This window comes from Lagopus muta, chromosome 7 (genome assembly GCF_023343835.1).
Source record: "Lagopus muta isolate bLagMut1 chromosome 7, bLagMut1 primary, whole genome shotgun sequence".
NCBI classification, from domain to species: Eukaryota; Metazoa; Chordata; class Aves; order Galliformes; family Phasianidae; genus Lagopus; species Lagopus muta.
In genome coordinates this window covers 40,893,702-40,916,182 of record NC_064439.1, presented here as the reverse complement: position 1 = coordinate 40,916,182, position 22,481 = coordinate 40,893,702, and the positions used below count along the sequence as shown (strand labels likewise).

General features: G+C 40.4%; 1 protein-coding gene across 1 annotated transcript; it reads left to right on the top strand.

Annotated features, from left to right (window-relative positions):
* The first annotated feature begins 35 nt into the window (after nt 1–35).
* PIK3R4 (phosphoinositide-3-kinase regulatory subunit 4) lies at nt 36–22,472 on the top strand. The gene is made up of 20 exons (XM_048951877.1): nt 36–142; nt 337–1,104; nt 2,365–2,498; nt 2,688–3,270; nt 4,746–4,880; nt 6,671–6,892; nt 8,613–8,786; nt 9,549–9,694; nt 11,615–11,818; nt 12,600–12,801; nt 13,778–13,977; nt 14,316–14,526; nt 15,299–15,464; nt 16,240–16,404; nt 17,494–17,705; nt 17,974–18,105; nt 19,520–19,620; nt 20,613–20,701; nt 21,134–21,242; nt 21,840–22,472. Exons 2-20 carry the CDS (start codon nt 375–377, stop codon nt 22,008–22,010), a joined length of 4,086 nt encoding a protein of 1,361 aa, XP_048807834.1. The 5' UTR covers nt 36–142; nt 337–374; the 3' UTR covers nt 22,011–22,472.
* The last annotated feature ends 9 nt before the right edge of the window (nt 22,473–22,481 follow it).

Here is a 22,481-nt window from a genome sequence, read left to right as displayed (position 1 = left end):
TGTGAGCTCACGGCACCGCCCCGTCCCCGCCCCGCTCATGGTGCCGGTTCCGCCGCTCTCAGTCCCGCCTCGCTGCATCCCGCGGCCGGGGGTGTCCCGGCTCTGCCAGGCCGGGCGGGCTGCGCCGGGCCGGGCCTGGCCGGTGAGCGCCACGAGGGGCCGCGGGGCCGCCCGAAGCCGGGGCCGGTGGGGGAGCCCAGAAAGGGGCGGGAGTGGCGGCGACGGGGCCCTCGCGGGACCGCGGCCTGGGGGAAGCGGAGGCTGCGCGGGAAAGGGGGTAGATCGCGGTCGGGCCGAGCCTATCCGGGTTGAAACGTTCGTTGTCTTTTTCCCGAGGTGGACGGGTGCCGCCCGTCGCTGCAGGAGGGGCCGCCATGGGGAACCAGCTGGCTGGCATCGCCCCGTCGCAGATCCTCTCTGTGGACAGCTATTTCTCTGACATCCACGACTTCGAGTATGACAAAAGCCTGGGGAGCACCCGCTTCTTCAAGGTGGCCCGAGCCAAGCACCGGGAGGGGCTGGTGGTGGTGAAAGTGTTTGCCATCCAGGACCCGACCCTGCCCCTGACGAGCTACAAGCAGGAGCTGGAGGAGCTGAAGATCAGGCTGCACTCGGCACAGAACTGCCTCCCCTTCCAGAAAGCGACCTTGTCTGAGAAGGCCGCCATGCTCTTCAGGCAGTACGTGCGGGACAACCTGTACGATCGGATCAGCACGAGGCCGTTCCTCAATAACATCGAGAAGAGGTGGATCGCTTTCCAGATCCTGACGGCGGTGGACCAAGCGCACAAATCTGGAGTCCGCCACGGGGACATTAAGACTGAAAACATCATGGTGACCAGCTGGAACTGGGTTCTTCTGACGGACTTTGCCAGTTTTAAGCCAACTTATCTTCCTGAAGACAACCCTGCTGACTTCAACTATTTCTTCGACACGTCGCGGAGGAGGACGTGCTACATCGCTCCTGAGCGCTTTGTCGATGGCAGCATGTTTGCCACGGAGCTGGAAAACATGCGAGATCCCTCCACTCCTCTAGTAGACCTGGCCAACAGCAACCAGCGAACAAGGGGGGAGTTAAAACGTGCAATGGACATCTTTTCTGCAGGTACTGAGAGAGATCCGTGTGGCCTTCATGATTGCTGGTCAGGGGTGCAAAGAAGCTTGTTATTTTTTTTGTTTGTTTGTTCTTTTTACTTTTTATCTTTTGCTTTTTTATTACAGCAGGCCTGGAGAACAGCTTGTGGAAAAAAATTGCTTACCTTAAGCATTAGAACTGGTCTCTAAATCTTTCAGTCACAGAAAAAGTACAGGCACAATAGAGTAAGCTGCATGACTTAAATGCATCCCCATGTTATCTGAGGAGCGCAGTCAGTCACCATTCTGTTACAGCTTATCTCTGCCCTGGAAAAGAGGTGGCTCTATAGGTCATAGACTGTGATCATCAGGTGGTGGAGGTCCTGGGGATGTAGTGTATGTTTCATGGGACCATGAGGAGGAGCCAGTCAGTGGCACAGTTAAGATCTGACTGCTTGGGAACAGAGCTGCTTTCCAGCACAATTTGGCAATATTAGCTTCAGAATCTCCTTGTCATTATATTTTTCCCAAAAGCAGGAAGTTGGATAACTCAGTAAGCTCCTGTCATGGTTCCACTCAGAAATTCTTGATAGAGTCCTGCTGTGGGAGCCTGTCCTGAGTCACAGGATTGTTTTGAGTCATATGTTTGGCCTGTTAGAAAAAAAAATAATTAAAACCTGAAAGTTGAAGTAATGGTTACTTCGCTTTCACCAGCCAAGTTTCCAGGCTGCTCCACTGACAGGACAAGATCCTAACCATGGAAAGCAAACTGCAGGAACGGGACACAAGCCTTTGAAGAGGACATGCATCATACACACAACAGGGTGCCATGCCTGCCAATCTTCTTATTTCTCACTGTTCTTAGGAACTTGTTTGAGTGAATGTATGCTGCCCTTAGCATTACTGTTCTTACTTTGACCTCTTGCTTAGTCCATGCTTGATTTACTGGCACTCTTCCATGTAACGGTGATGTGGGTTCATTTTCTGATATATTTTCCATTTGGCAGGTGGTTGAAATCAGTACCTCATGTTTCCTAATTGCAAAATTCTTTGCTGTTGGCATGTTTGAAACAGAATGCCTGAGAGGCATTTCAGAGGCAAAATACCTGGGAGGCAAAAGCCAGTTTTTAGAGATGGAGATGCTACCCCTTTCCACAAGTTAATTAGTCAGCTCATTAGCCTTGTTTTTAATCAAGCTAAGGTTCACATAGGATCTGTTTTTATCTGTGTACAGAAAACAAAATTTCTGTTTGCAGTTCCCTCACATCTTTGACTTTTTTTTTCCCCCCAGGCTGTGTAATAGCAGAGCTGTTCACAGAAGGCGTCCCCTTGTTTGATTTATCTCAGCTTCTGGCTTACAGAAATGGCCTCTTTTCCCCTGATCAAGTCCTAAACAAAATTGAAGACCGCAGTATCAGAGAGCTGGTAAGGGTGGGCTGCAGCATCAGAGCCATTTCTGTGGTCTGTGTGTAGTTTATTTCACCTCTTTTTGTGACAAATTGCTTGGTGATTTTGACTGTGAGTTTGGGTTGTTTTTTGGTTTTTTTTTGCATTATGAATGTCTAAACCAGTAATCTTTCTCTCCTGCTCCCTCCTTCTTCTGCCTTTCTCAAGGTCACTCAGATGGTCCATCGGGAGCCAGATAAACGTTTAGCAGCTGAAGATTACTTGAAACAGCAACGTAACAATGCGTTTCCTGAAATATTTTACACTTTCCTTCAGCCTTATATGGCCCAGTTTGCCAAGGAAACATTTGTATCAGCAGATGAGCGTATATTGGTCATACGTAAAGATCTGGACAACATCATTCACAATCTCTGTGGCCATGATCGCACGGAGAAAGCCGAGGGAGAGACCAAAGAGAATAGGCTGGTTATCCTAGTGTCAGTGATAACTTCCTGTTTACAGACTCTCAAATACTGTGACTCAAAACTGGCTGCTTTGGAGCTGATTCTTCATTTAGCACCAAGATTAAGTGTTGAGATTCTTCTGGATCGTATTACTCCTTATCTGTTACATTTCAGCAACGACTCTGTGCCCAGAGTGAGGGCAGAATCAGTGAGGACACTAACTAAAGTTCTTGCTCTCGTCAAAGAGGTGCCACGCAATGATATTAACATTTACCCAGAGTATATCCTGCCAGGCATTGCACACTTGGCCCAGGATGAAGCCACTATCGTCAGACTTGCATATGCTGGTAAGCAGAAATCCATCAAAACTCCAAATCCTCTTTTTAATGTTCTTTCACTGTTTTGTGTGCTCACAGCCAAGGTAAGGGGTTAGGGCCTGCTGTCCAGGGAAGTAGCCCTGCCTCTGTTCTCTAGATAAACAAGGACATAACAAGTAAAAGTACTTCTCCTATCAACCATGTATTAACGTATGCATGTGAACAGGGCTTTCAGAGCCTGCCCACCCTCTGCAGATTTAATTAATTTACCTTAGTTTGCATTTTGCTAGCTCAGATTGATTGCTTAGAGTGGCCCAACTGAAATTAGTAAATATGAAACATATGTAAAGCATCAATTTGTTGTTATATTTCAGTTGCTTTCCCACAGAATGAAATGTGGTGTTTAGGGCTGAGATTATCTGCTATGTAATAGTCTGGCTTATACCTTCAGAGATGTTTTCTTTGTATGTTTATTCAGATATTTGAATCGTGGTGGTTCAGGAAGCAATTTTGTAACAACACTCTTATTTATTATTTACCTCTTACTGTTATTTGCTCTGACCGTTTTGTTTACAAAAGCACAATTCAGTTGACAATGTCCCAGGTGATGTGTTTGTGTGGCTTTTTTTTTTAAACTAACTATACTGATTGAGCTCATTGTCAAAGGCATGGTGTAGATGGTGAGTCGAACCAGATAGCTAAGTCTGGTTAGGTTGCCTTCAATTCAAACAGTTTTCTTTTAAGAAAGCAATTGAATTTCAATAAGCTAATAAGTAAATAAGAATATTAGGCTGACTTTAAAAATATATTCGTGAGTTCAATGATGTTAACACACCTTTTGGAAGCAGTGTGACTGGTGACTTACAGGATTTAATGCAGGCTGTGTGCATTTTCCATTGGCATGTTGATGTTGTCTTGGCCGAGACTCAGAATGGCTGCTTAAGTGGGACATAAGCCCTGGCAGGGTTATTCTTGTGCCAGCCATTGCCTGACCCGTATGGCCCGAGTTACTCCAGCAGCTTCCAAACACTGCAGGATGGTGCCAAATGGCATGGATAGACACAGGGACAAATGTCTTCAAATTGGATCCCAGCCCTCAAGGGTAACCCCAAGGATACAAATCCTGGCATAGTGGCATGTTGTTGTTTGGGGTTGTTATTAATTGGCCTTTCAGTTCTATCAAGCTACGTAGTCATCCACCTGAGATAAGGTGGTATTTTGGGCTACTTTGGAAGACTAAAATTAGTTGCAGTTACATTTGATATCCTTACAACTTTTCCACTCATTTACACAGTCTTACTGTGACAGGATGTGTCCCTAGGCACAGCAGAGCTACCAGGTACAAGTCCCTGAAGTGCATTTTCAGAACATACTGTGTCATTTCAGTGCTACTTGCCCATCCTGACTGGTATTCCAAGTGGTTTTAATATCTCATAAGGGGACCATCAGAAGTCTGTAAATTGGCAAATTAGAACAATTCTAAACCAAAATGTTTTCCTTTGCAGAAAACATAGCTTTGTTGGCAGAAACAGCTCTAAGATTTCTGGAGTTAGTCCAGCTGAAAAACCTAAATATGGAAAATGAACCAAATGGTGAAGAAATGGATGAAACGTCTCACCCTAGTGATAACTATGATACAGGTAATGTCACTTCCACTTACCTGGCCTCTTTGTAATAGCAAATTGTACACCGGAGCTCCTCGGTAGCACTGTTTTTTATTGTCACTTAGCCTCCCTATAAATGGGAAAAAATGCCTTACCTCAGCTAGTATCTGTCACAAACTGGTGCCTCTTTGTGAACACTATGAAAGACAAAAAGGAAGAAAGGAATGAGCACAGTTCTCCAGAAGTTCTCAAGGTATTTGAGGCTGGCTAACTGTATATCCAACTCTGTGGTCCCTTCAACAAGTCAGCTCTGTTCCAAATACCACTTCCACTGATGTGCTTGGCTTAACTTTGAAAAATCTGACAAGTTCTGGCATAGTCACAGTACTGTATTTTTCAGTCGTTCTCTTCCCCAACTGTTCATGTGCCTGGCTATTCTTGTTTATTGTCTGCAGATGCCAAAAATGTGGGTGTCTCTGACAGTAATATGGTCATCTGTGCTATTGTTACTGTTGCACAGAGTTGTTTGGTGGGTTTTTTTCCTTCCCTTGGCAAGGAGGGGTGAGTAGTAAGTGGACTATGTGTCAGCTTCAATCCCTTTTGTAATACATATGTTTCTTGAATAATACTGAGCAAGTTTTCTGAACTGAGAAGCTTGTGGTTAAAAACACACACATCTATTCTGGGGCAAGTACATGAACCTACAGCTGATTTTAATTGGTGAATTTCTCATGCATGCACCATTTGGTAGTGAAAAAGACATGCTTCAATTATATTTTAAATAGCTGCAGAAGGATACTTTAAAAAAAATCCCTTTTAGTTCCTTCATGTGAGCCATTGGGCGCTCACAGTTGCTGAGGCGTGAGAGAAAGGAAGGTCCATCTTACAGGCTCTGCTCCTAAGAAACACTGTCCTGTATTACCCATCTAGCTGGGACATGAAAGTAGTGATGCAAGGGAGAAAAAAAATTGAATGGTTCTATTATTTTCATGCTTTCAGAAACTAAGGCTGAGAAATTTGAACCCAGAAGGCAACTTTTCCATGTGACTGACAAAGTGTTTTGGAAAGTAAATTAGCTGTCTGCCTGTGAGCAAATGGCAGTTACCCCTGCAAAGCTGGAATAGCAATATCTGAATTTTGTGCAATTTGCTTGAGAATTTCCATTGTGGGTTTCAGTATTAGCTTATGCATCAATGATACTGTTATTTCCACTTAATGAATTTTTTTTCTCAGTTGCACCACAGAACAGAAGCAAGGGGTGAGATCACTTTGATTTTTTTGCCACTATTGTTAGCTCAACTGCTAGGAATTTGTAACGTTGGAAGTGCTCACGTTTTCAAGTATTGTTTATTTCTCTCTGACCTTAATAAAGCCAGTCTACCTCCCTAAATAAAAACATGCTCTTGTCGATTCACAGATTTTACAATTGATGGTCAAATGGACACCTAAAACCAGAGTTGCCTTGAAGCACCTTTAACACAGTAATATTGCCGCTGACCCATCTGATGCTTTTTCACATCTGCATTTCATTTTTAAACAAAATGAGTTGGATCATCTTAGCTGAAATTAAGACAAATGTAGAATTGCATTTCTCTGGCAATGTTGTCTCACATTTCTGTAGTCTGACTTTGCCACTATCCTCATGCTTAGTCTGAAGTCTTTCGTAAGCCAGTCCTTGGAATTGCTGAGATTCTGTTGCATTATTTATCTTAGCAAGTTTTTCTATGGTGTTTTTCAGGATACCAGTTTAACTCCTTTAGCAACATGCAGTATGTGTGCACATCCTATTTGTCACCAATCTAATTGTTCACTTTTGTCTCTTGCAGAGCTGCAAGCCTTGCACGAAATGGTCCAGCAGAAAGTTGTCACTTTGCTGAGCGACCCAGAAAATATTGTGAAACAAACACTAATGGAAAATGGAATAACACGTCTCTGTGTGTTTTTTGGACGTCAAAAAGCCAATGACGTTCTTCTATCTCATATGATCACTTTCTTAAATGATAAGAATGACTGGCATCTTCGAGGAGCTTTCTTTGACAGCATTGTGGGTAAGGGTTTGGTTTCAGCCAAACAGAATCATTTTTTCATATCTTGGAAACTGCTAAGCCATTTCTTCTAAAGGTGTATGTAATTTTTAGGAAGTGACATGCTGAATTGTTGTGTAAATGTTTCTCTATGGAGGGAAGAAGAAACCGTGTAAATATAAGTAGCTTTTTTTGTTTCTTACAAAGAAGACTGATGGATCTAAGATCAAGTTAGATTAACATCAACAACAAAATTTTAATTCTGTTTATTTTTACTTTTCATTTTTTTAAATCTTTCCTGAAGTTGCTAATTGAAAAAACTGAATTATGACAAATACATGCTAAAATATCTGCAAGCCATCTAGAAGATGCATCTCTTTACATGTGTGCATGGTCCCGTTCCTCAATAAACCTGTTTGTGTGATAAAAATTTTGTGCTGATTACCACATTAGAGTAGAAGCGAAGCAGTTATTTAATGTGTAAACTTGATTGTGATGGGAAGACATCTAATTGTTTGATATTTGTCAATCCCCAGTAACTGGGTTAGAAGCAGATACAGTTACCTGTCTGTGCTGTGTATGACAACAGCAACAATAAGCCTGAGTTATTTGATGAAAAAACAACTTCTCTCTCGAGAATGACCAGAGGAGTTACCTGGTTGCTTGCAAGAAGCAATGTCAGCTTGATGGACATAAAGCAAAAGGAAGGATCAGAATTTCAGTGAAGTCCATCTCCCTGGCAGTTGCCAGAGATTAATTATATTAGATGGGTTACTAATCCAAGGAAGCAATCCCAGATGACAGTTTCATGTGGACACTGGCTGGTTGTTGTGTGGGAAAGGAGAAGAAAAGAATAAGAAAGCAGTTTATTTCTGATGAGATGTGACTGTTAAGTTTTGGTCCATGAGCTTCAAAGGGATTGCATTAATTTTACTTTTAATCTTGGCTTCTTTCAGAGATTTTTGAATTATATTTTAAAATTGAATTTATTTTTGAAACTAGGGGCTAGGTGGCTTTGTGGTGGTAAAGAATTAGAGAGTAGCTAACTAAATCTTGAGGCCATGTCAGACTGGAAAAGTTTTAGAAGATTGTTATAAAAGATTCTTTTCAACTGTTGGCAATTATTGTAGTAGGTAAATGAATGCATTTTAAAGACGTTCTTTGCTGATAACTAGTCCAGTATCCAGTTCAGCCTTTCAGGAAGCTGAATGCTCGTCAAATAACCATTGCTGCTAAATTAAAAGACAAAAATCCTGCTAACATTCTTTCATCAGTGCTCATTTACCCTTTCCATGGGTACAAATGCAGGCATTGCATGCCCACCCTTAGGAGCACTGCTGTTTTTGCCTCGCTGTTTCAGACTTGTGCTGGCCTGCTGTGTGTTTACATCTGTGCCTGACCTCTGGGAGAACTTCAGCAGGCACAGAGATGGTTTTTAGTCAAACAGCATTCAGAATATTTGTCTAACTTTGTTTTCCCATCAATTTTAACAAAGATTGTGTCTTCCACGTTTACTTCTGTGTGAGTACTGGGTTTTGTAGGACTGAGGCCTTGAGATTTGCTTCCTGCATTGCTATCTCAGTAAATGCACGTATTTCTTGTTTTGATAACTTTCTTGGAAAATGCTCACTGAATCTCTGTATACTGTTGGACTGAAATTTAAACTTCAGAGAGGAAAAGCAAAGAAGCGTTACTTTGGATTTTTATGTCTTTGTTGTTTGTTTGTTTGTTTTAACATTTTCAGGTGTTGCTGCTTACGTTGGCTGGCAAAGCTCCTCGATACTGAAGCCTCTGCTTCAGCAAGGACTCAGTGATGCAGAAGAATTTGTCATTTATAAGGCCCTCAATGCTCTTACTTGTATGTGCCAGTTAGGGCTCTTGCAAAAGCCTCACATTTATGAATTTGCTTGTGACATTGGTAAGTTGAAATGCAGATGGTTACCTTGATTTCCTATTAATGAAAACTTCATACTACAGAAAGCTTCATGGCCAGCTTAATAAAGTTTCATAGCCTAGCTGTTCAGTATGCAAACCTGTAGTACTCTTTTAGGGTTTACTCGAATTAGACATGCCCAGAATTTGCTAGCTGTTTATCAACCAGCTAGTCTTTTGAGACTTTATCTTTTATAGCTTTTCAAAAGCAGTCAGAATCTGGGGCAGGTGATCTGTGGTTTTATATCTCATGACTGGATGCTGTCCCTTGATTACAACTTTGTAAAACCCATGTAATGGAGATGGACTTCTGAATCCAACAGGAGAACATTAGTTATCTCTCAGTATAAATAGTGACTGTTCAAGGAAGAGTAGGGAAGAAGGAATGAATAAACTATTTACTTAAAAACAAAAACAAATCCTTGGTACTTCAATTTTCTTTAACTGCCCAAATTAAGGTTAGCATTTATTTTTGGGTTAGTCTCCTTGTTGTCAACTCCAGACTTGCAAAGAAGTGAAATGAATAGATAGGAAAAATATTCTTTCTGGCAACAGCAAGGAAGCTCTGCACCACTGGCCCAGTAAAGTTGATAAAATAATTTTCTCATTTCAGGTGTCAATTGTAGTGCTCTGCTGGAGGAAAGGCTGAAGTTGGGGTTGGTTCTAGGGGGAGGAAATGACATTGCAGGCTGCCTTTTATAGGATGGTCCCCTCTTTAATTTGAACTCTAACAGTAATTTTCTTTCAGCACCTTTCCTGTGCCATCCTAATCTTTGGATACGTTATGGTGCAGTGGGATTTATCACTGTGGTTGCACAGTATCTAAATATTGCTGATGTCTACTGCAAGCTAATGCCATACCTCCATCCCTTTATCACACAACCAATCATACAGGTAATGCTTCAAATATTAATGTGAATATTCCCTGACCAGTCATAATTCTGTGGTCTGTTGTTGCCATGGTGCTGGCTGTAAGAACATTAATTGCTTTGTCATTCTTTCTGTTGTTTTTTGTTGCTTTTTTTTTAAGGGCAGAGGTTTTTTGGGTTGTTGTTGTTTTTTTTTTATCTCTGCTGGCAAACATGAATGGCCATTGCCATTTGTGATTTATCAATTCAGGACTCTCATTGCTTTGCCAAGACGAAGGGCAGAGTGCTCAGCTTGTGACTAGGAATGGCCTGCATGACGCTGGCAGTGTTTGCATGGACATCTTTGCATACAGCTTTAGGACCTGTAGAATTCATCTCTCAAGTATTTAAGTAGATAAGAAGCAGCTGCAGTACTTGCATTGAAGTGTGCAATGTGTATTTAATGTTTGGGTGTTTTTTTAATCACACAGTTGGTAGTTTAATTAAAATAATATTTTTCTTTTCTTCCTAGATAGCTACTGCAGTAGTACTGCACTGGTTGATAGATGTCTATCTTGTTCATTTAGTACTTTATTTTCTCACTCTACTGTATAAATCTTTGCTTTCCTTTGCAACACTACACAGAATATACAAGTCATATTGAGTTGGATCAGACTACTTTTGAATTTATTTTTCATGTAAATAGTCTGCTTTGAGGAGCAAGTTATAGTAATGAGGTCTTATGGCATTGTGAAGGAACAACCCCATCCCACTCCATTGTTTTTAGTATTCCAACTTTTATACAAATATTTATATCATAATTTTGGGCCAAAATGGTTTGGACGTTTAACTCAAGGTCAGTAACTAGGTGGTCTGTTTTATCAGTATCGCCCAATTACTTGCTACCACCATCTTCAAACCTAGTCTTGAAACAGGAGAGATCAAGAACTGAAACAAATGTATAAACTCAAAGGAGTGTTAGGTCTGCAAGTAGGCTGAACTGCGTACAAGAATTTTTGTCCAGATGTTCTCTGGACACAAACAGACACTGAATCACCATCTGTGAGAACAGAAAGTTGTTTTCTGTTACAGTAATGAACAAACTTCCCCAAACTTAATGGTTCTAAATGATGCCTGAACTCACTAGTTTCTTGTGACTGTTTGCTATTCTCTAAGTATGCTTTTGAGGATTACTTAATTACATGGTTGTATACATACCGTTGTATACATCGAAGAAAAGCCAGTAATCTGATACTGGGAAAGAGCTTTTCTATTAAGTATTTTTACAAGGTAAATGTAAGACAGTTCTGAAATATTATTGTATTTGTAGTAGAATTTTAGCTCAGTCAAGTTAATGTTCTGAGACTGCTGGGAAAGAAAATGGAGAAACAGAAAGAAAATGGAGAAAATTTGATATAACCAACATAAGGAAAGATGTAGAAGTTGTATGTACGTTATTGGCACAGTCATGTATAATTTCATGTCATAGTGTGATTGATTTTTTATTTATCGTTACTGTAAGCTTGAAAGCATGTCCTCAGGATCATAGAATCATAGAATCATAGAATCATTAAGGCTGGAAAAGATCGTATAGGTCAACCATCAACCCCTCACCATGCCCACTAAACCATGTCCCTCAGTGCCACATCTACCCTTTTCCTGGAAACCTTCAGGGATGGTGACTCCAGCACTCCTCTGGGCAGCCTGTTACGGTAATAGGACAGAGCCAGAAAGTAGCTTTTAAACAAGCCTTCAGAGCAAGAGTTGGTTTAGGTTGGTTGTTGTTGTCATTTTTTTCATTCGTTCGCTTGCTTGTTTTTATATTAATATTCACTGCTGTCCAGTTGCCAACCTGTAGGCTAGGGAAAAAAGTAGACATGATACCTACAGCACTTTAATGCTACATTTCCCCATATTTAATGGATATCTTTCTTCCCATTGACTGATTTCTCTTTTTGAATTGCAGATAGATAAAGAAATAGTCCTGCTAAGTGTGCTTAAAGAGCCTGTCAGCCGTTCCATATTTGATTATGTCTTAAGATCAAAGGATATCACAAGTCTTTTCCGACACCTTCAGATGCGTCAGAAGAAAAGGAATGGTGTTCTCCCAGACTGTCCACCCCCAGAGGACCCTGCCATTGCACAGCTGCTGAAGAAGCTACTTTCACAAGTGATTGTTTTTCATTCGTACTTTGGAAGTCAGGGTTGAGGCTCTTGGGCTCTGTATGTCTCTGCAGCAATCTTGCGGTTGCTGCTTTTAGAGGATCCCAGTCTGAGGGTCAGTAGAGTTTATTGGACAAAGAGTTCAGAACCGATGGAAGATTCTTAAAAGATCTCTAGAAAATAGGGCAGCTTTATGTCTGAAATCACCACGTATATTTTCTTTTTGAAGATTTCAGTGGTGTGTCTTACATTTCAGACGCAATATATTAGTGGTGCAGAACATAGGCTATGTAACGTGCTGGAGAGAATAGTGTGCATTTGTTAAAGAGGCAGACATGCAAATAACAGTGTTATTAATAACCGAAGGAAGGTGAAAAGTTTTGAAGTTTGTATGTGAAAAGGGGAACAGTAAGAATCAACCACATGAAGTAGTGAGAACCAGGAAGAGGAAGGACTGCAGCCAAGTGTGTGTGGTGTTCTTTTACCCCAGTGTTTGTGGGCTGTAGGCATAGCCTAGGTGGCAGTTAAGCAGATTGCACCAGATGGTGATCTACTATTAAATGCAGCTCTTCTCTCACCTTTCCTCCTCACCTGAGGAAGAAAGATAAAACTACAAGAACTTGCCCAAAGTTTCAAATAAGTAATAGACTGGTGTCTTGAGTTTTGAGGATGTGCTCCATCTCTTTGCTTCTGAGCCAGTCACTTAATTTTACCACTGCTTGCATCTGCATGCCTTGATGCATTTTCTTTTTCAAAAAAAAAATAATATATTTTCTCTTACTCTGTAGGGGATGACTGAGGAAGAAGAAGACAAACTGTTAGCACTGAAAGACTTTATGTTAAAATCGAATAAAGCTAAAGCCAATATTGTGGATCAGAGCCACCTGCATGACAGCACTCAGAAAGGAGTGATTGATTTGTCAGTTCTGGGAATAATCAGGAGACAAGTGGATCTGGTTAAAACAAAGCAGGAGCCTGATGACAAACGTGGTTGGTATATTTTGTAGTCTATCTAGATAGAACTAAGAATTAATTTACTCAGCAGTTCATCCTACATAATTATTGCCACCCTCACTGAATTAGCAATAAGGAGACCTAGCATGGTTTCTCGATAGCATGCTGCTATATGAAACGTGAGGTTTGGTGATGCTCTCTGCAACAGTGAAAGATGAAATATTTTGCTTGTGAGAGTACTCGGAATACAGAAATATCTGCAAGCCATGTAACTATTGCCATCTTATTTCCAGGATTAAGAGGCTTGTCTGCAAGTGGTTTCCATCTAATTTTAAAGGGACGTACACATAAGAACAGGATTTTTCATTTTTGTGCATCATGTGGAGTCAGGAGTGGACAGGATTTAAAAGTTAGTGTGTAGAGTCAGTGTTTGGACTGATTTCTTTCACCTAGAACTCTTGCCTATAAAGTCTTCGTGGCTTTAACTTTTCTTCACTAATTTCATCCATGTTTAATTAGTCCCATGTTTTCATTTCACTGTATGTTTTTTGCAGTTTTAAGTGACTCCAAAGGAATGGTAAAAATAATTATTTCTTCTTTATAGATAGCATTCTTTAATCTACAGTTGATCATTTGCAACAATTTATCTGCTGTTCCATTACCAACTTACTTCTGACTTAAGCCAGTAAATGAGTAACTCTCACAAGGAAAAATTTTTCATGTGGATTCTTGCAGCTTTCTAGATGGAAAAAAATCATGATATTGGAATTAATTACTACATGAGTCAGCTGCAAGATTAGTAAGGGTAAACAGAACACTTGCCACATGTTCAGCCCTGTCAGCTGACATAAACAACCTAGCAGTAGTTTTTCTCCATTAACTATATGCAGATAATAAATTGGTGTGTATACGTTGGTCTCACGTCTAGTCAGAAAGTAATGAGTGAGGGCTGCCATGACTGCATTACTTTTTTTTTGCTCCCTTTCCTCCCCTACCTCCCAACTCCTTATAGCTAGAAAACATGTAAAGCAAGACTCAAATGTAAATGAAGAATGGAAAAGCATGTTTGGGTCTCTGGAACCACCCAGCATCTCCCAGCCAATACCCAAAGGACACGGGCAAACTGCTGATCTGGAAGCTATCCAGGCTGGGAAACCACTTCGTTCAGAGTCCTCAGCTGGCATTTGCACCACTTTGTCATCCTCCCCACAGGTACTGCTGAAGAACACTGTCTTTGCATAGAATCATTTGAGATGGGAGAGACCTCTAAAAGCCATCTAGTCTAACTCCTGTGAATGACCAGGGACATCTATAGCTACATCAGGTTGCTCAGAGCCCAGTCCGTGCTCTTATATGAATACTTTTGCATATTGTAATTGTTTCCAAAGAGATGTTTTTGATTGAATTTTTGTCATGATGGCTCTAAAATACAAAGTTAATTGTCCCTAGTATTGTTGCCGTTGTATATTTGATTAAAACTAATCACTTCTGCAAGCCTTTACGTTTGTAATATGTAAGGCATGTATTTGTAAGTGCTCATCTTCTTACAGGCAACTGATGGAACAGCTGTTCAACCCAGGAAACCAGCGGTCCAGGTACTGAGCAGCACAGTTTCTCCATCTGCATACCAGTTACGCATCACCACCTGCAAAACTGAACTGCAGCAGCTGATTCAGCAAAAGCGAGAGCAGTGTAATGCAGAAAGAATTGCCAAACAGATGATGGAGAATGCTGAGTGGGAGAGCAAGCCTCCACCTCCAGGTAAATTGCAGGCCACCAGGGCCAATAGACAGATGCACAGAAGAAAAATGTTTTGAGTTAAAACTTAATTATTTTGAGGAAAAAATGCAAAGCGTTAGGAAAACAGGAGATTTTAGGAAATGTGTGCTCTTTGTCCACAGCACTTACTTAGAATAATATCTGCCTGCCTATGAAAGAGGATCTGGAACCTAGATCTTTACCTTTTTGGTCATGGACCCAAGTGACTAGTCTCAAGCTCAGTGTGTGCTCTCTGCTCCAGTGAGGTTTCTGAAGCAGGATGTTTACAATAGAGTCTGTGGCAGATTATCTGCCTGATTACAGGTGATCTCTGCACTAGCTTCTCTACAATGTCCATGTGTTTTAAAGGGCTCTTTGTAATTTCACTGAATGCACATGGAACTAATCTAAAAGAAAATACTTAACTGGTTCTGCCAATAAGGCTTAGTGTAGAGTTGAGCAAATAGCCTTTCTAAAAATGCATCACCTGTACCCAATCCCTGAAGACACTCAAGGTCAGGCTGGACAGGGCTCTGAGCACCCTGATGTAGCTGTAGGTGCCCTATTCATTGGAGGAGTTGGACTAGATGGCCTTTAAAGGTCCTTTCCAACTCAAACGATTCTGTGATTCTATGTTTTCAGTGCCTTCTATGCTTTGAAGCTATAATGGCTATTTCCCAATATGCCTGTTGGTGGGTGAGATCAGGGGAATCTTCATCTTCCCATTAGGTTTCGAAATCAATGCCAAGCTTTGTGATTTGGTTTTTCCCTGTAGGGTGGCGTCCCAAAGGATTGTTGGTAGCTCACCTTCATGAACACAAATCTGCAGTGAACCGCATTCGGGTCTCTGATGAACATTCCATTTTTGCCACTTGCTCTAACGATGGCACAGTGAAAATCTGGAACAGCCAAAAAATGGAAGGAAAAACCACTACAACCAGGTAGCTTTAAAACTCACGGAGCTGCTATTTTAGTCTGTTTTTTACCATAGAGCTTGGAGAAAACTGAATCATTTGTGGCTATGTTGGAGATTTGCATACTGATATAGACTGGTGTTTCTCTTGGCATACAAACACAAGATAGTAGAAATAGACAGTATTTGCAAGCAAATCTTGTTCTTTCCTTAACTAATTGAAACAGCAAAAGGATTGCTTCAGATTAGTAATTACAGGCTTTTTGATTTCATTTCTGTAAGTAACATTCTGGTGCTATTGCTTAAAGCTGAGTTTTCTTGGAACAGATTAGCTTTCTGATTAACTGTCTCATGCACTGATAGTTGATGAGGAAAGCTGTGTTGTTGGTTGAAACACAGATGGGTGGTTTGGGGCTGACAGTCTCTGTGAGAATTATTTTTGGGAGAAGAGGATGTATCTCAAAATACAGATGCAGTGAAGCGTAGTGTCAGTTAAATAACAGTAACTACAGTATGCTGCTTTGATAGAGATATGTGGTAGACTGATGTTCTCTTTGTCTGGTAGACAGATGTGTTCTTTTGCACCTGGAGACTGTCACAACCCATAGGCTCAAAAATAGATGATTCAACTTGCAGAAACAACTCAGGCTTTGCTTTCTAATTTTGAAACTCTTAAAAAGCATTGTTCTCAGAGGTCTCTTGAGCCATTGGTTTTAAATAGGTGTCTGAGAGAAGTCATTCTTGTTTAAATTGCCACAAAATACATTTCTTCTTTTTCTGCCCCCTCTCCTTTTACCATTCAGGTCAATTCTGACCTACTCTCGGATTGGAGGACATGTCAAGACTCTTACATTCTGCCAGGGCTCACATTACTTGGCCATAGCTTCAGACAACGGTGCTATCCAGCTTCTTAGTATTGAAGCTTCAAAGCTCCCTAAATCTCCTAAGATTCAACCAATTCAAAGCAGGTATGTACTTACAGCAGTGAAATCTCCCTGCAGAACTCAAGCTGCTAGCGTATGCCTTGCTCAGAGTGTGTTTGCTCCAAGCTCCTGCTGGCTGATCCCAGGCTGTACAGAAGGCTATAGTCTTATCCTGCTTCATAAAGAAGTGCTGAAAGGCAACAGCCCAAGATTGAGGATTTAGAGCTCTTGGTTATCACTGTCTGCTGTGTCACTGGACTCATTATGAGTTTGAAACCGTCAGTAAATCTAAATATTTCTAAATTCTTTTATTTATGTGCTGGGTTTGCTCATTTCTTACCTCCCCTATTACCATGTTAATCTCCAAAATAACTTGATTAATACTCTATCAGAAGTCACTGATGGACATTCACATGCACATACAATGCATAGTTTGGCTTCAGGCCTGCAAATTGGTCTCCCAGGCTCCTAATACAAGTAATGTGGCAAAGATATGAGGGATGGGATACTATTTAGAGGAATGTTTGGATGTTTTAATGTTTTTTGTTTTGTTTTTTTTAGCCTTCCCATATAAGCAGTTTTGAATATTCGGCACCAATTCAATTGCTTAGTCTTCCAGTTTGAATGAGGGACACATCCAACAGCTCTCTCAGAAACTTTTTTCAGCTCTAAATAAAAGTAACCTTTTGTTTTAAACATCCTCTCCTGTTTGAGATTAAGTTCATACATGAAGTAAGCTTAATCTAAGGGAGGTGGAAACTACAAACCAGAGATGTGCTTTCCTTCTGGCATATACTCAGTCACACACAATGAGTGACTGAGCACAGTTCTCTCAGTACAGCAACAGAGAGGAAAAAAGAGATGTGTGTCCGTGCCAGTAGGCTCTGATAGGTGAATATCTGAGAAACACAGAACACGAGTCTGAGGGAAATACATGAAACAGAGACACAGAGCATTGCAAAGAGCTGTTAACGGAAGGCCTGCAGGTGCTATAGACAGAGGTTGATAGAGTGTAAGCATGTGTTGGACTAAGACTGGAGAATTGTTTCTAGCCCTTGAGTAGTAACATGGAGAAGACAATGCTGTTACTGAAAGTACTATCTGTTTCTAAATCAGTGTATTCTTTTAACCCAGATCCTTGGATTTGAAGGATGATGGCTGTGTGGTAGATATGCATCACTTCAATTCAGGAGCCCAGTCAGTGCTGGCTTATGCTACGGTTAATGGATCTCTGGTTGGATGGGATTTGCGATCTAACAGCAATGCTTGGACACTGAAACATGATTTGAAGTTAGGCCTTATAACTTCGTTTGCTGTGGACATACACCAATGCTGGCTGTGTATTGGTAAGTCTGTATTTCTTATTAGCTGTTTTTTGTTTCCCCACTTTGATTTTTTCCTTTACAATAACTACAGCTCAAGCTTTTGCTCCATCTGATTGACTAGAATATGCCATTTTTCAAATAAGGGGAGAAAATAACCTCCTGATATATTTGTGGGAAGCAGTCTGTCCTGTAATTACTTGAAGTCCCATCTCCTAGAAATAGAGCACCAGGATATGGACAAAGACCCTTGTAACTGTCCGTCTGACTGTGGGCAGCTATCTCTCACCAGGCACAAGCAATGGCACCATGGCATGCTGGGACATGAGATTTCAGTTACCAATCTCCAGCCATTCTCATCCTTCCAAGGCCCGAATCAGACGTCTGCTCATGCATCCTGTCTATCAGTCTTGGGTTATTGCAGGTAAAATATCTTAAACGTACCTCACTGTTGTCAGAATCTGTGATTAAAGAAGCTTCTGTTTCAATTTTTGCTTCAAGTCCTGCTTTATGGTTGTTCTTTCTGTTTGTTTTCATTTATATTTTCTTCCAGTGTAGTTTTTCTTGTGCTTTGCTTGGTGAAAGGAAAAAGGGAAAGCTCATGCTTGTATTCTACCACTGTGCCCTTCTTAGCTTTCTAAATGTAAAAAAGGAAAGAGGTAAAAAAAAAAATCTAGTAATGAGCCACTATGAAAACGACAGCTTTTGCAGTTCTTATTTTCTGGAGCATCACTCTCATGATTGTCCCTCCCTGTGTGCTAGCATATCAATTTTTGTAGACAAAATGTTATATAAGACAAAACCCAGAATTATGACGTACATTGAAGTTGATGGGAATTCTGCCCCTGCATTCAGTGCCCATGTAGAGCAGAGACTAAAAGGTTGTTCCATGTCCAGTCCCCACTTAATTGTGACCCAGCTGCTCCTTGGGTTAGAGTTTTCAAAAATCCTACAAGAGTCCTCATCTGGTGTGCTCACAGCTGCTTCATTCTCACTGCACATACCACTGTCGTATGCTGTGCTCATACTGGAAAGTACTTCTATGTGTTCACGTCAGGAAGATATTCTAAAAAAGACAAGTAGTATAAATTAATACTGCAATAATTAGGTTGATAAAGTTGCTATAAAATGAATTCATAAATAAGTTTCCTATTTTACCTAAACTTGCTTCTTAGGTCTGACTAATTCTTTCAGCAATGAACCACCCTGGGACCAAATCAAATTTATTTAAAAGCCATGCAAATAAATGAATGTTCTCTGTGCTTCTTAGTTTTTCTTCCCTGATAAAGAATAAATTGGTGACAAAATTCATTATTTTAAAATCGTATTGAAAAATTCTTGCCTACAAGGTTGATGCCAAACATGTAAACATTCTCCTTAACAGAATTCTTTGCCCATCTACCTTAAATATGGGTGTGAAATCATTGTAGCTACTAGCTACTGAATTTGACAACTTTAGATTTGCTATCTTAGTTGCCCATGAATAATCTCTAAAGTCACTGATGACAGTGCCAAACAGGCAGACCATCTATTGCTCCTAAAGAAGCATGAGAAGTTATCGAGGGAGAAAATTATGAGGTTTTAATCCTTTTTAAAGAGGGTGGAAGATTAAAGCAGGATTCTGAATTCTCACGAGTGAGGTACTTTACTGAAGCTGCTATCAAGGGATAAAAACAGCAAAACACATGCATGGCTGATAAAGCAAGACTAACAGCTGTTTCGGAGAGCAAGTAAAGAGTGTCTCTATGTCATACCCTCTATGCCATGTCATTAGAGTGACAAGTGAGAACCAATGCCGCACGTTTTATTTGTATGCACTGGCATTATCTTTCCTGTAGCTGTTCAAGGCAATAATGAAGTCTCCATGTGGGATATGGAAACTGGTGATCGACGCTTCACTTTGTGGGCCAGCAGCGCACCGCCTCTTTCAGAACTGCAGGTCTGGTCTTTTTCTCTTCCTGCTTCCGTTCTGTAGCTGGTCCAGAACAATCTCAGCCTCCATGCTGTGAATCAGTAGTTACAGGTCTCTGTGGCCTTGACAGTTTGCCACCAGGAACATACTCTGGTATTTATTTTGGCACTGTAATTGTTTTGCTGTCAAAACTAAATTCCTTCGGTAAAAAAGTAGCGTAACGTCAATCTTCATTGGTATCTTCCACTGCATGTGGAATGTATCCAGTCATATTCTCAGAAAACCTGTCAACCAGGCAAGCCTGGAAAGGTCTTAATGAAGCTAAAATTCATGGTATGGCATCTTGTACGTACTTTTACTTGCAGCGTCTGGGAATGTGGGTACTCCATAAGCATCTGCTCTTTCACACATTCCTTTTATAATACAATGCCATTGCTACACTTAACTGTTAGCTTAAAGAATGGAACTCCACTCCCAGGAGTTACTTGGAAAGGAGCAATCTGGGATATAATAGCAGATAACTGCATCTTCTATAAATTTTGCAAATGCAGATGTAGAATCTACCTGAACATGAATTTGTATGTGCTACAAGTTTGTCAGGTTCACTTTATTTGATCACTTACTTTGCAAAGTTGAATAGGAAACTTTGTGATTTGTTTTCTGCTGTGTGTGCCTTCCTTAATGCCTTCATGACATAAAAGTTTGAGAGTTCATGTGCTTCTCAACCAATTTCACCTGCTTGATTCTCTGATGAATAAACTCTCTTATTTGCCATCATTGAGAATTGTTTGGGATCTTGGAGAGTTTAATCTGTAGTGTTGTTCTGTGAGCCACAAGAAACAAAAGGAAGCACTTTACCTTAACATTCTTAGATGTGGCCTATTAATAAAGTAACTAAAAGTAAGTTAAAAGCATTTGGAAATGGCATGTATAAACGTGATTAAGAATGCACTCCCTTTGTCAAGCACCGCAACAACTTGTGACAGTACTTCTTAATAAATACCTCTTTTTCCTACTAGCCTTCTCCTAACAGCATCCATGGAATATACTGCAGTCCAGCATCTGGTAACCCCATATTACTGACAGCAGGCTCAGACATGAAAATAAGGTAATAAATCCAACAACATTGTTTGATGATCTCCCTTCTAGCCTTGTCTGTGCATTCAGTTTTGCCAACCATTGCAAGAGTAAGCTCTAAGAAGTCTAAACAATAATACTGAAGATGCGTTCACTAGAAAGCGTCAGCGAGCAGAAAGAATTGTTCTCACCAAAATTAGTGCAAACTTCTGCAATGCAACATGTACTGTTTTGTACAGTTCTTGATAGGCAGCATAGCAGAAATAAACCCCCCAAAATGACTTGTGTATGCTTGCTATGAATATTGACTTCTCTGCTTCTTTCATCCACTAAGTACACACAGCATGTAGTAATTGTACTCATTTTCACCACAAGAGCAAGACACGCTTTAAGCAGCCATTTAAAGCTGATTTAAAGAAGAAAAAAAAAGAACAATAGTTTTACTGTGTTTCTTTGTGTTTAGGTTTTGGGATCTAGCCTACCCTGAGAGATCTTACATTGTTGCTGGAAGTTCTAATTGCCCATCTGTGTCATACTACAGGAAGATAATTGAGGGCACAGAGGTGGTTCAGGTATTTTGCTTTGTTTGATAACCTGTTCAGCTTGCTTTTATGATGGCCCTGTGGGCTACATTAACTGCACAACAGCTTTCTTTGCAACTATCTCACTTCTTACAGATGGTATCAGCACAGTGTTTTGACATAGCTAGAAAGAAGTCACTTTAAAAGAAAAAATGTCAGTTATTTTTGACAGAATTAGACTTACCAGATAATACCTGATGCAGAAGCCACGGCTTTGAACCAGTTTTTATAAAGCCCTTGGAATGTTAAGATGTGTGTTACTGTAGCTTCTTTTTCCCTATAGGAATGTTAAATCGTACTAGTTTGTATGTCATTAAAATAAATATGGGGAACAATGGTGATTTTCCTAATCAGCTGTTAAGTCAGTTCAAAGCAAGAAAGACGTTTTGTGTGATGAAAAGAAATGAACCAAGAAATAATTATAAGCCATCCATCAAAGGGTGGGAGTTTTTGTTTGTCTGAAGGTAACTTTTTTTTTGGTCTTCACAACTTGGAAAACTGTCATGGAGGACAGTGCTCACCTTTCTGTCAATATTTTCTTTTCACTTTTTTCTCTCTTTTTTTTTTTTTTCTTTTTGTTTTGCATAGGAAATTCAAAACAAGCAAAAAATGGGGCCCACTGATGAGACCCCTCGGAAGGGTCCGGAGTCTCTCCCAGTTGGACATCATGATATTATCACAGATATTGCAACTTTCCAGACCACTCAAGGGTTTATAGTAACTGCATCAAGGGATGGAATTGTTAAAGTATGGAAATAGAAGTTGCACTAATATATAGTATGTAAATATTTGTAATAAATAAATGATGCTATAATGAAGTTTTCAAGGACTGTTTCCAGATCATGGAATAGAATGGACTTTAAAAACTATAAAGGGGGTGATAAAATCAGTTATCAGTGTCCTACACCACCCTGTTAAAAGCACTTCTTAATCACTTCTTTTGTTAAAGATGTTTGGTATTAATGGCATTTCCTTGAAAGGCCAAGCAGTTTATGAAGAAATTGTTTAGCTTGGCCTATCCTACATTATTCTCAAGGATCTTTCAGAAGTTGATGGAAGGAATTCCCACCTTACACGTTGTACTTGTATAAAAAGGAGAGGGCTGCTACAAGTATGTCAACGTCTGACTGCTGCTGCATTGAATCTGAGAAATGAAATATGAACCAGTGCACTAATGTCCCTGCATATTCTAATAACTGTAATAAAGTCCACTTGAGCTTCCCTGTTTGG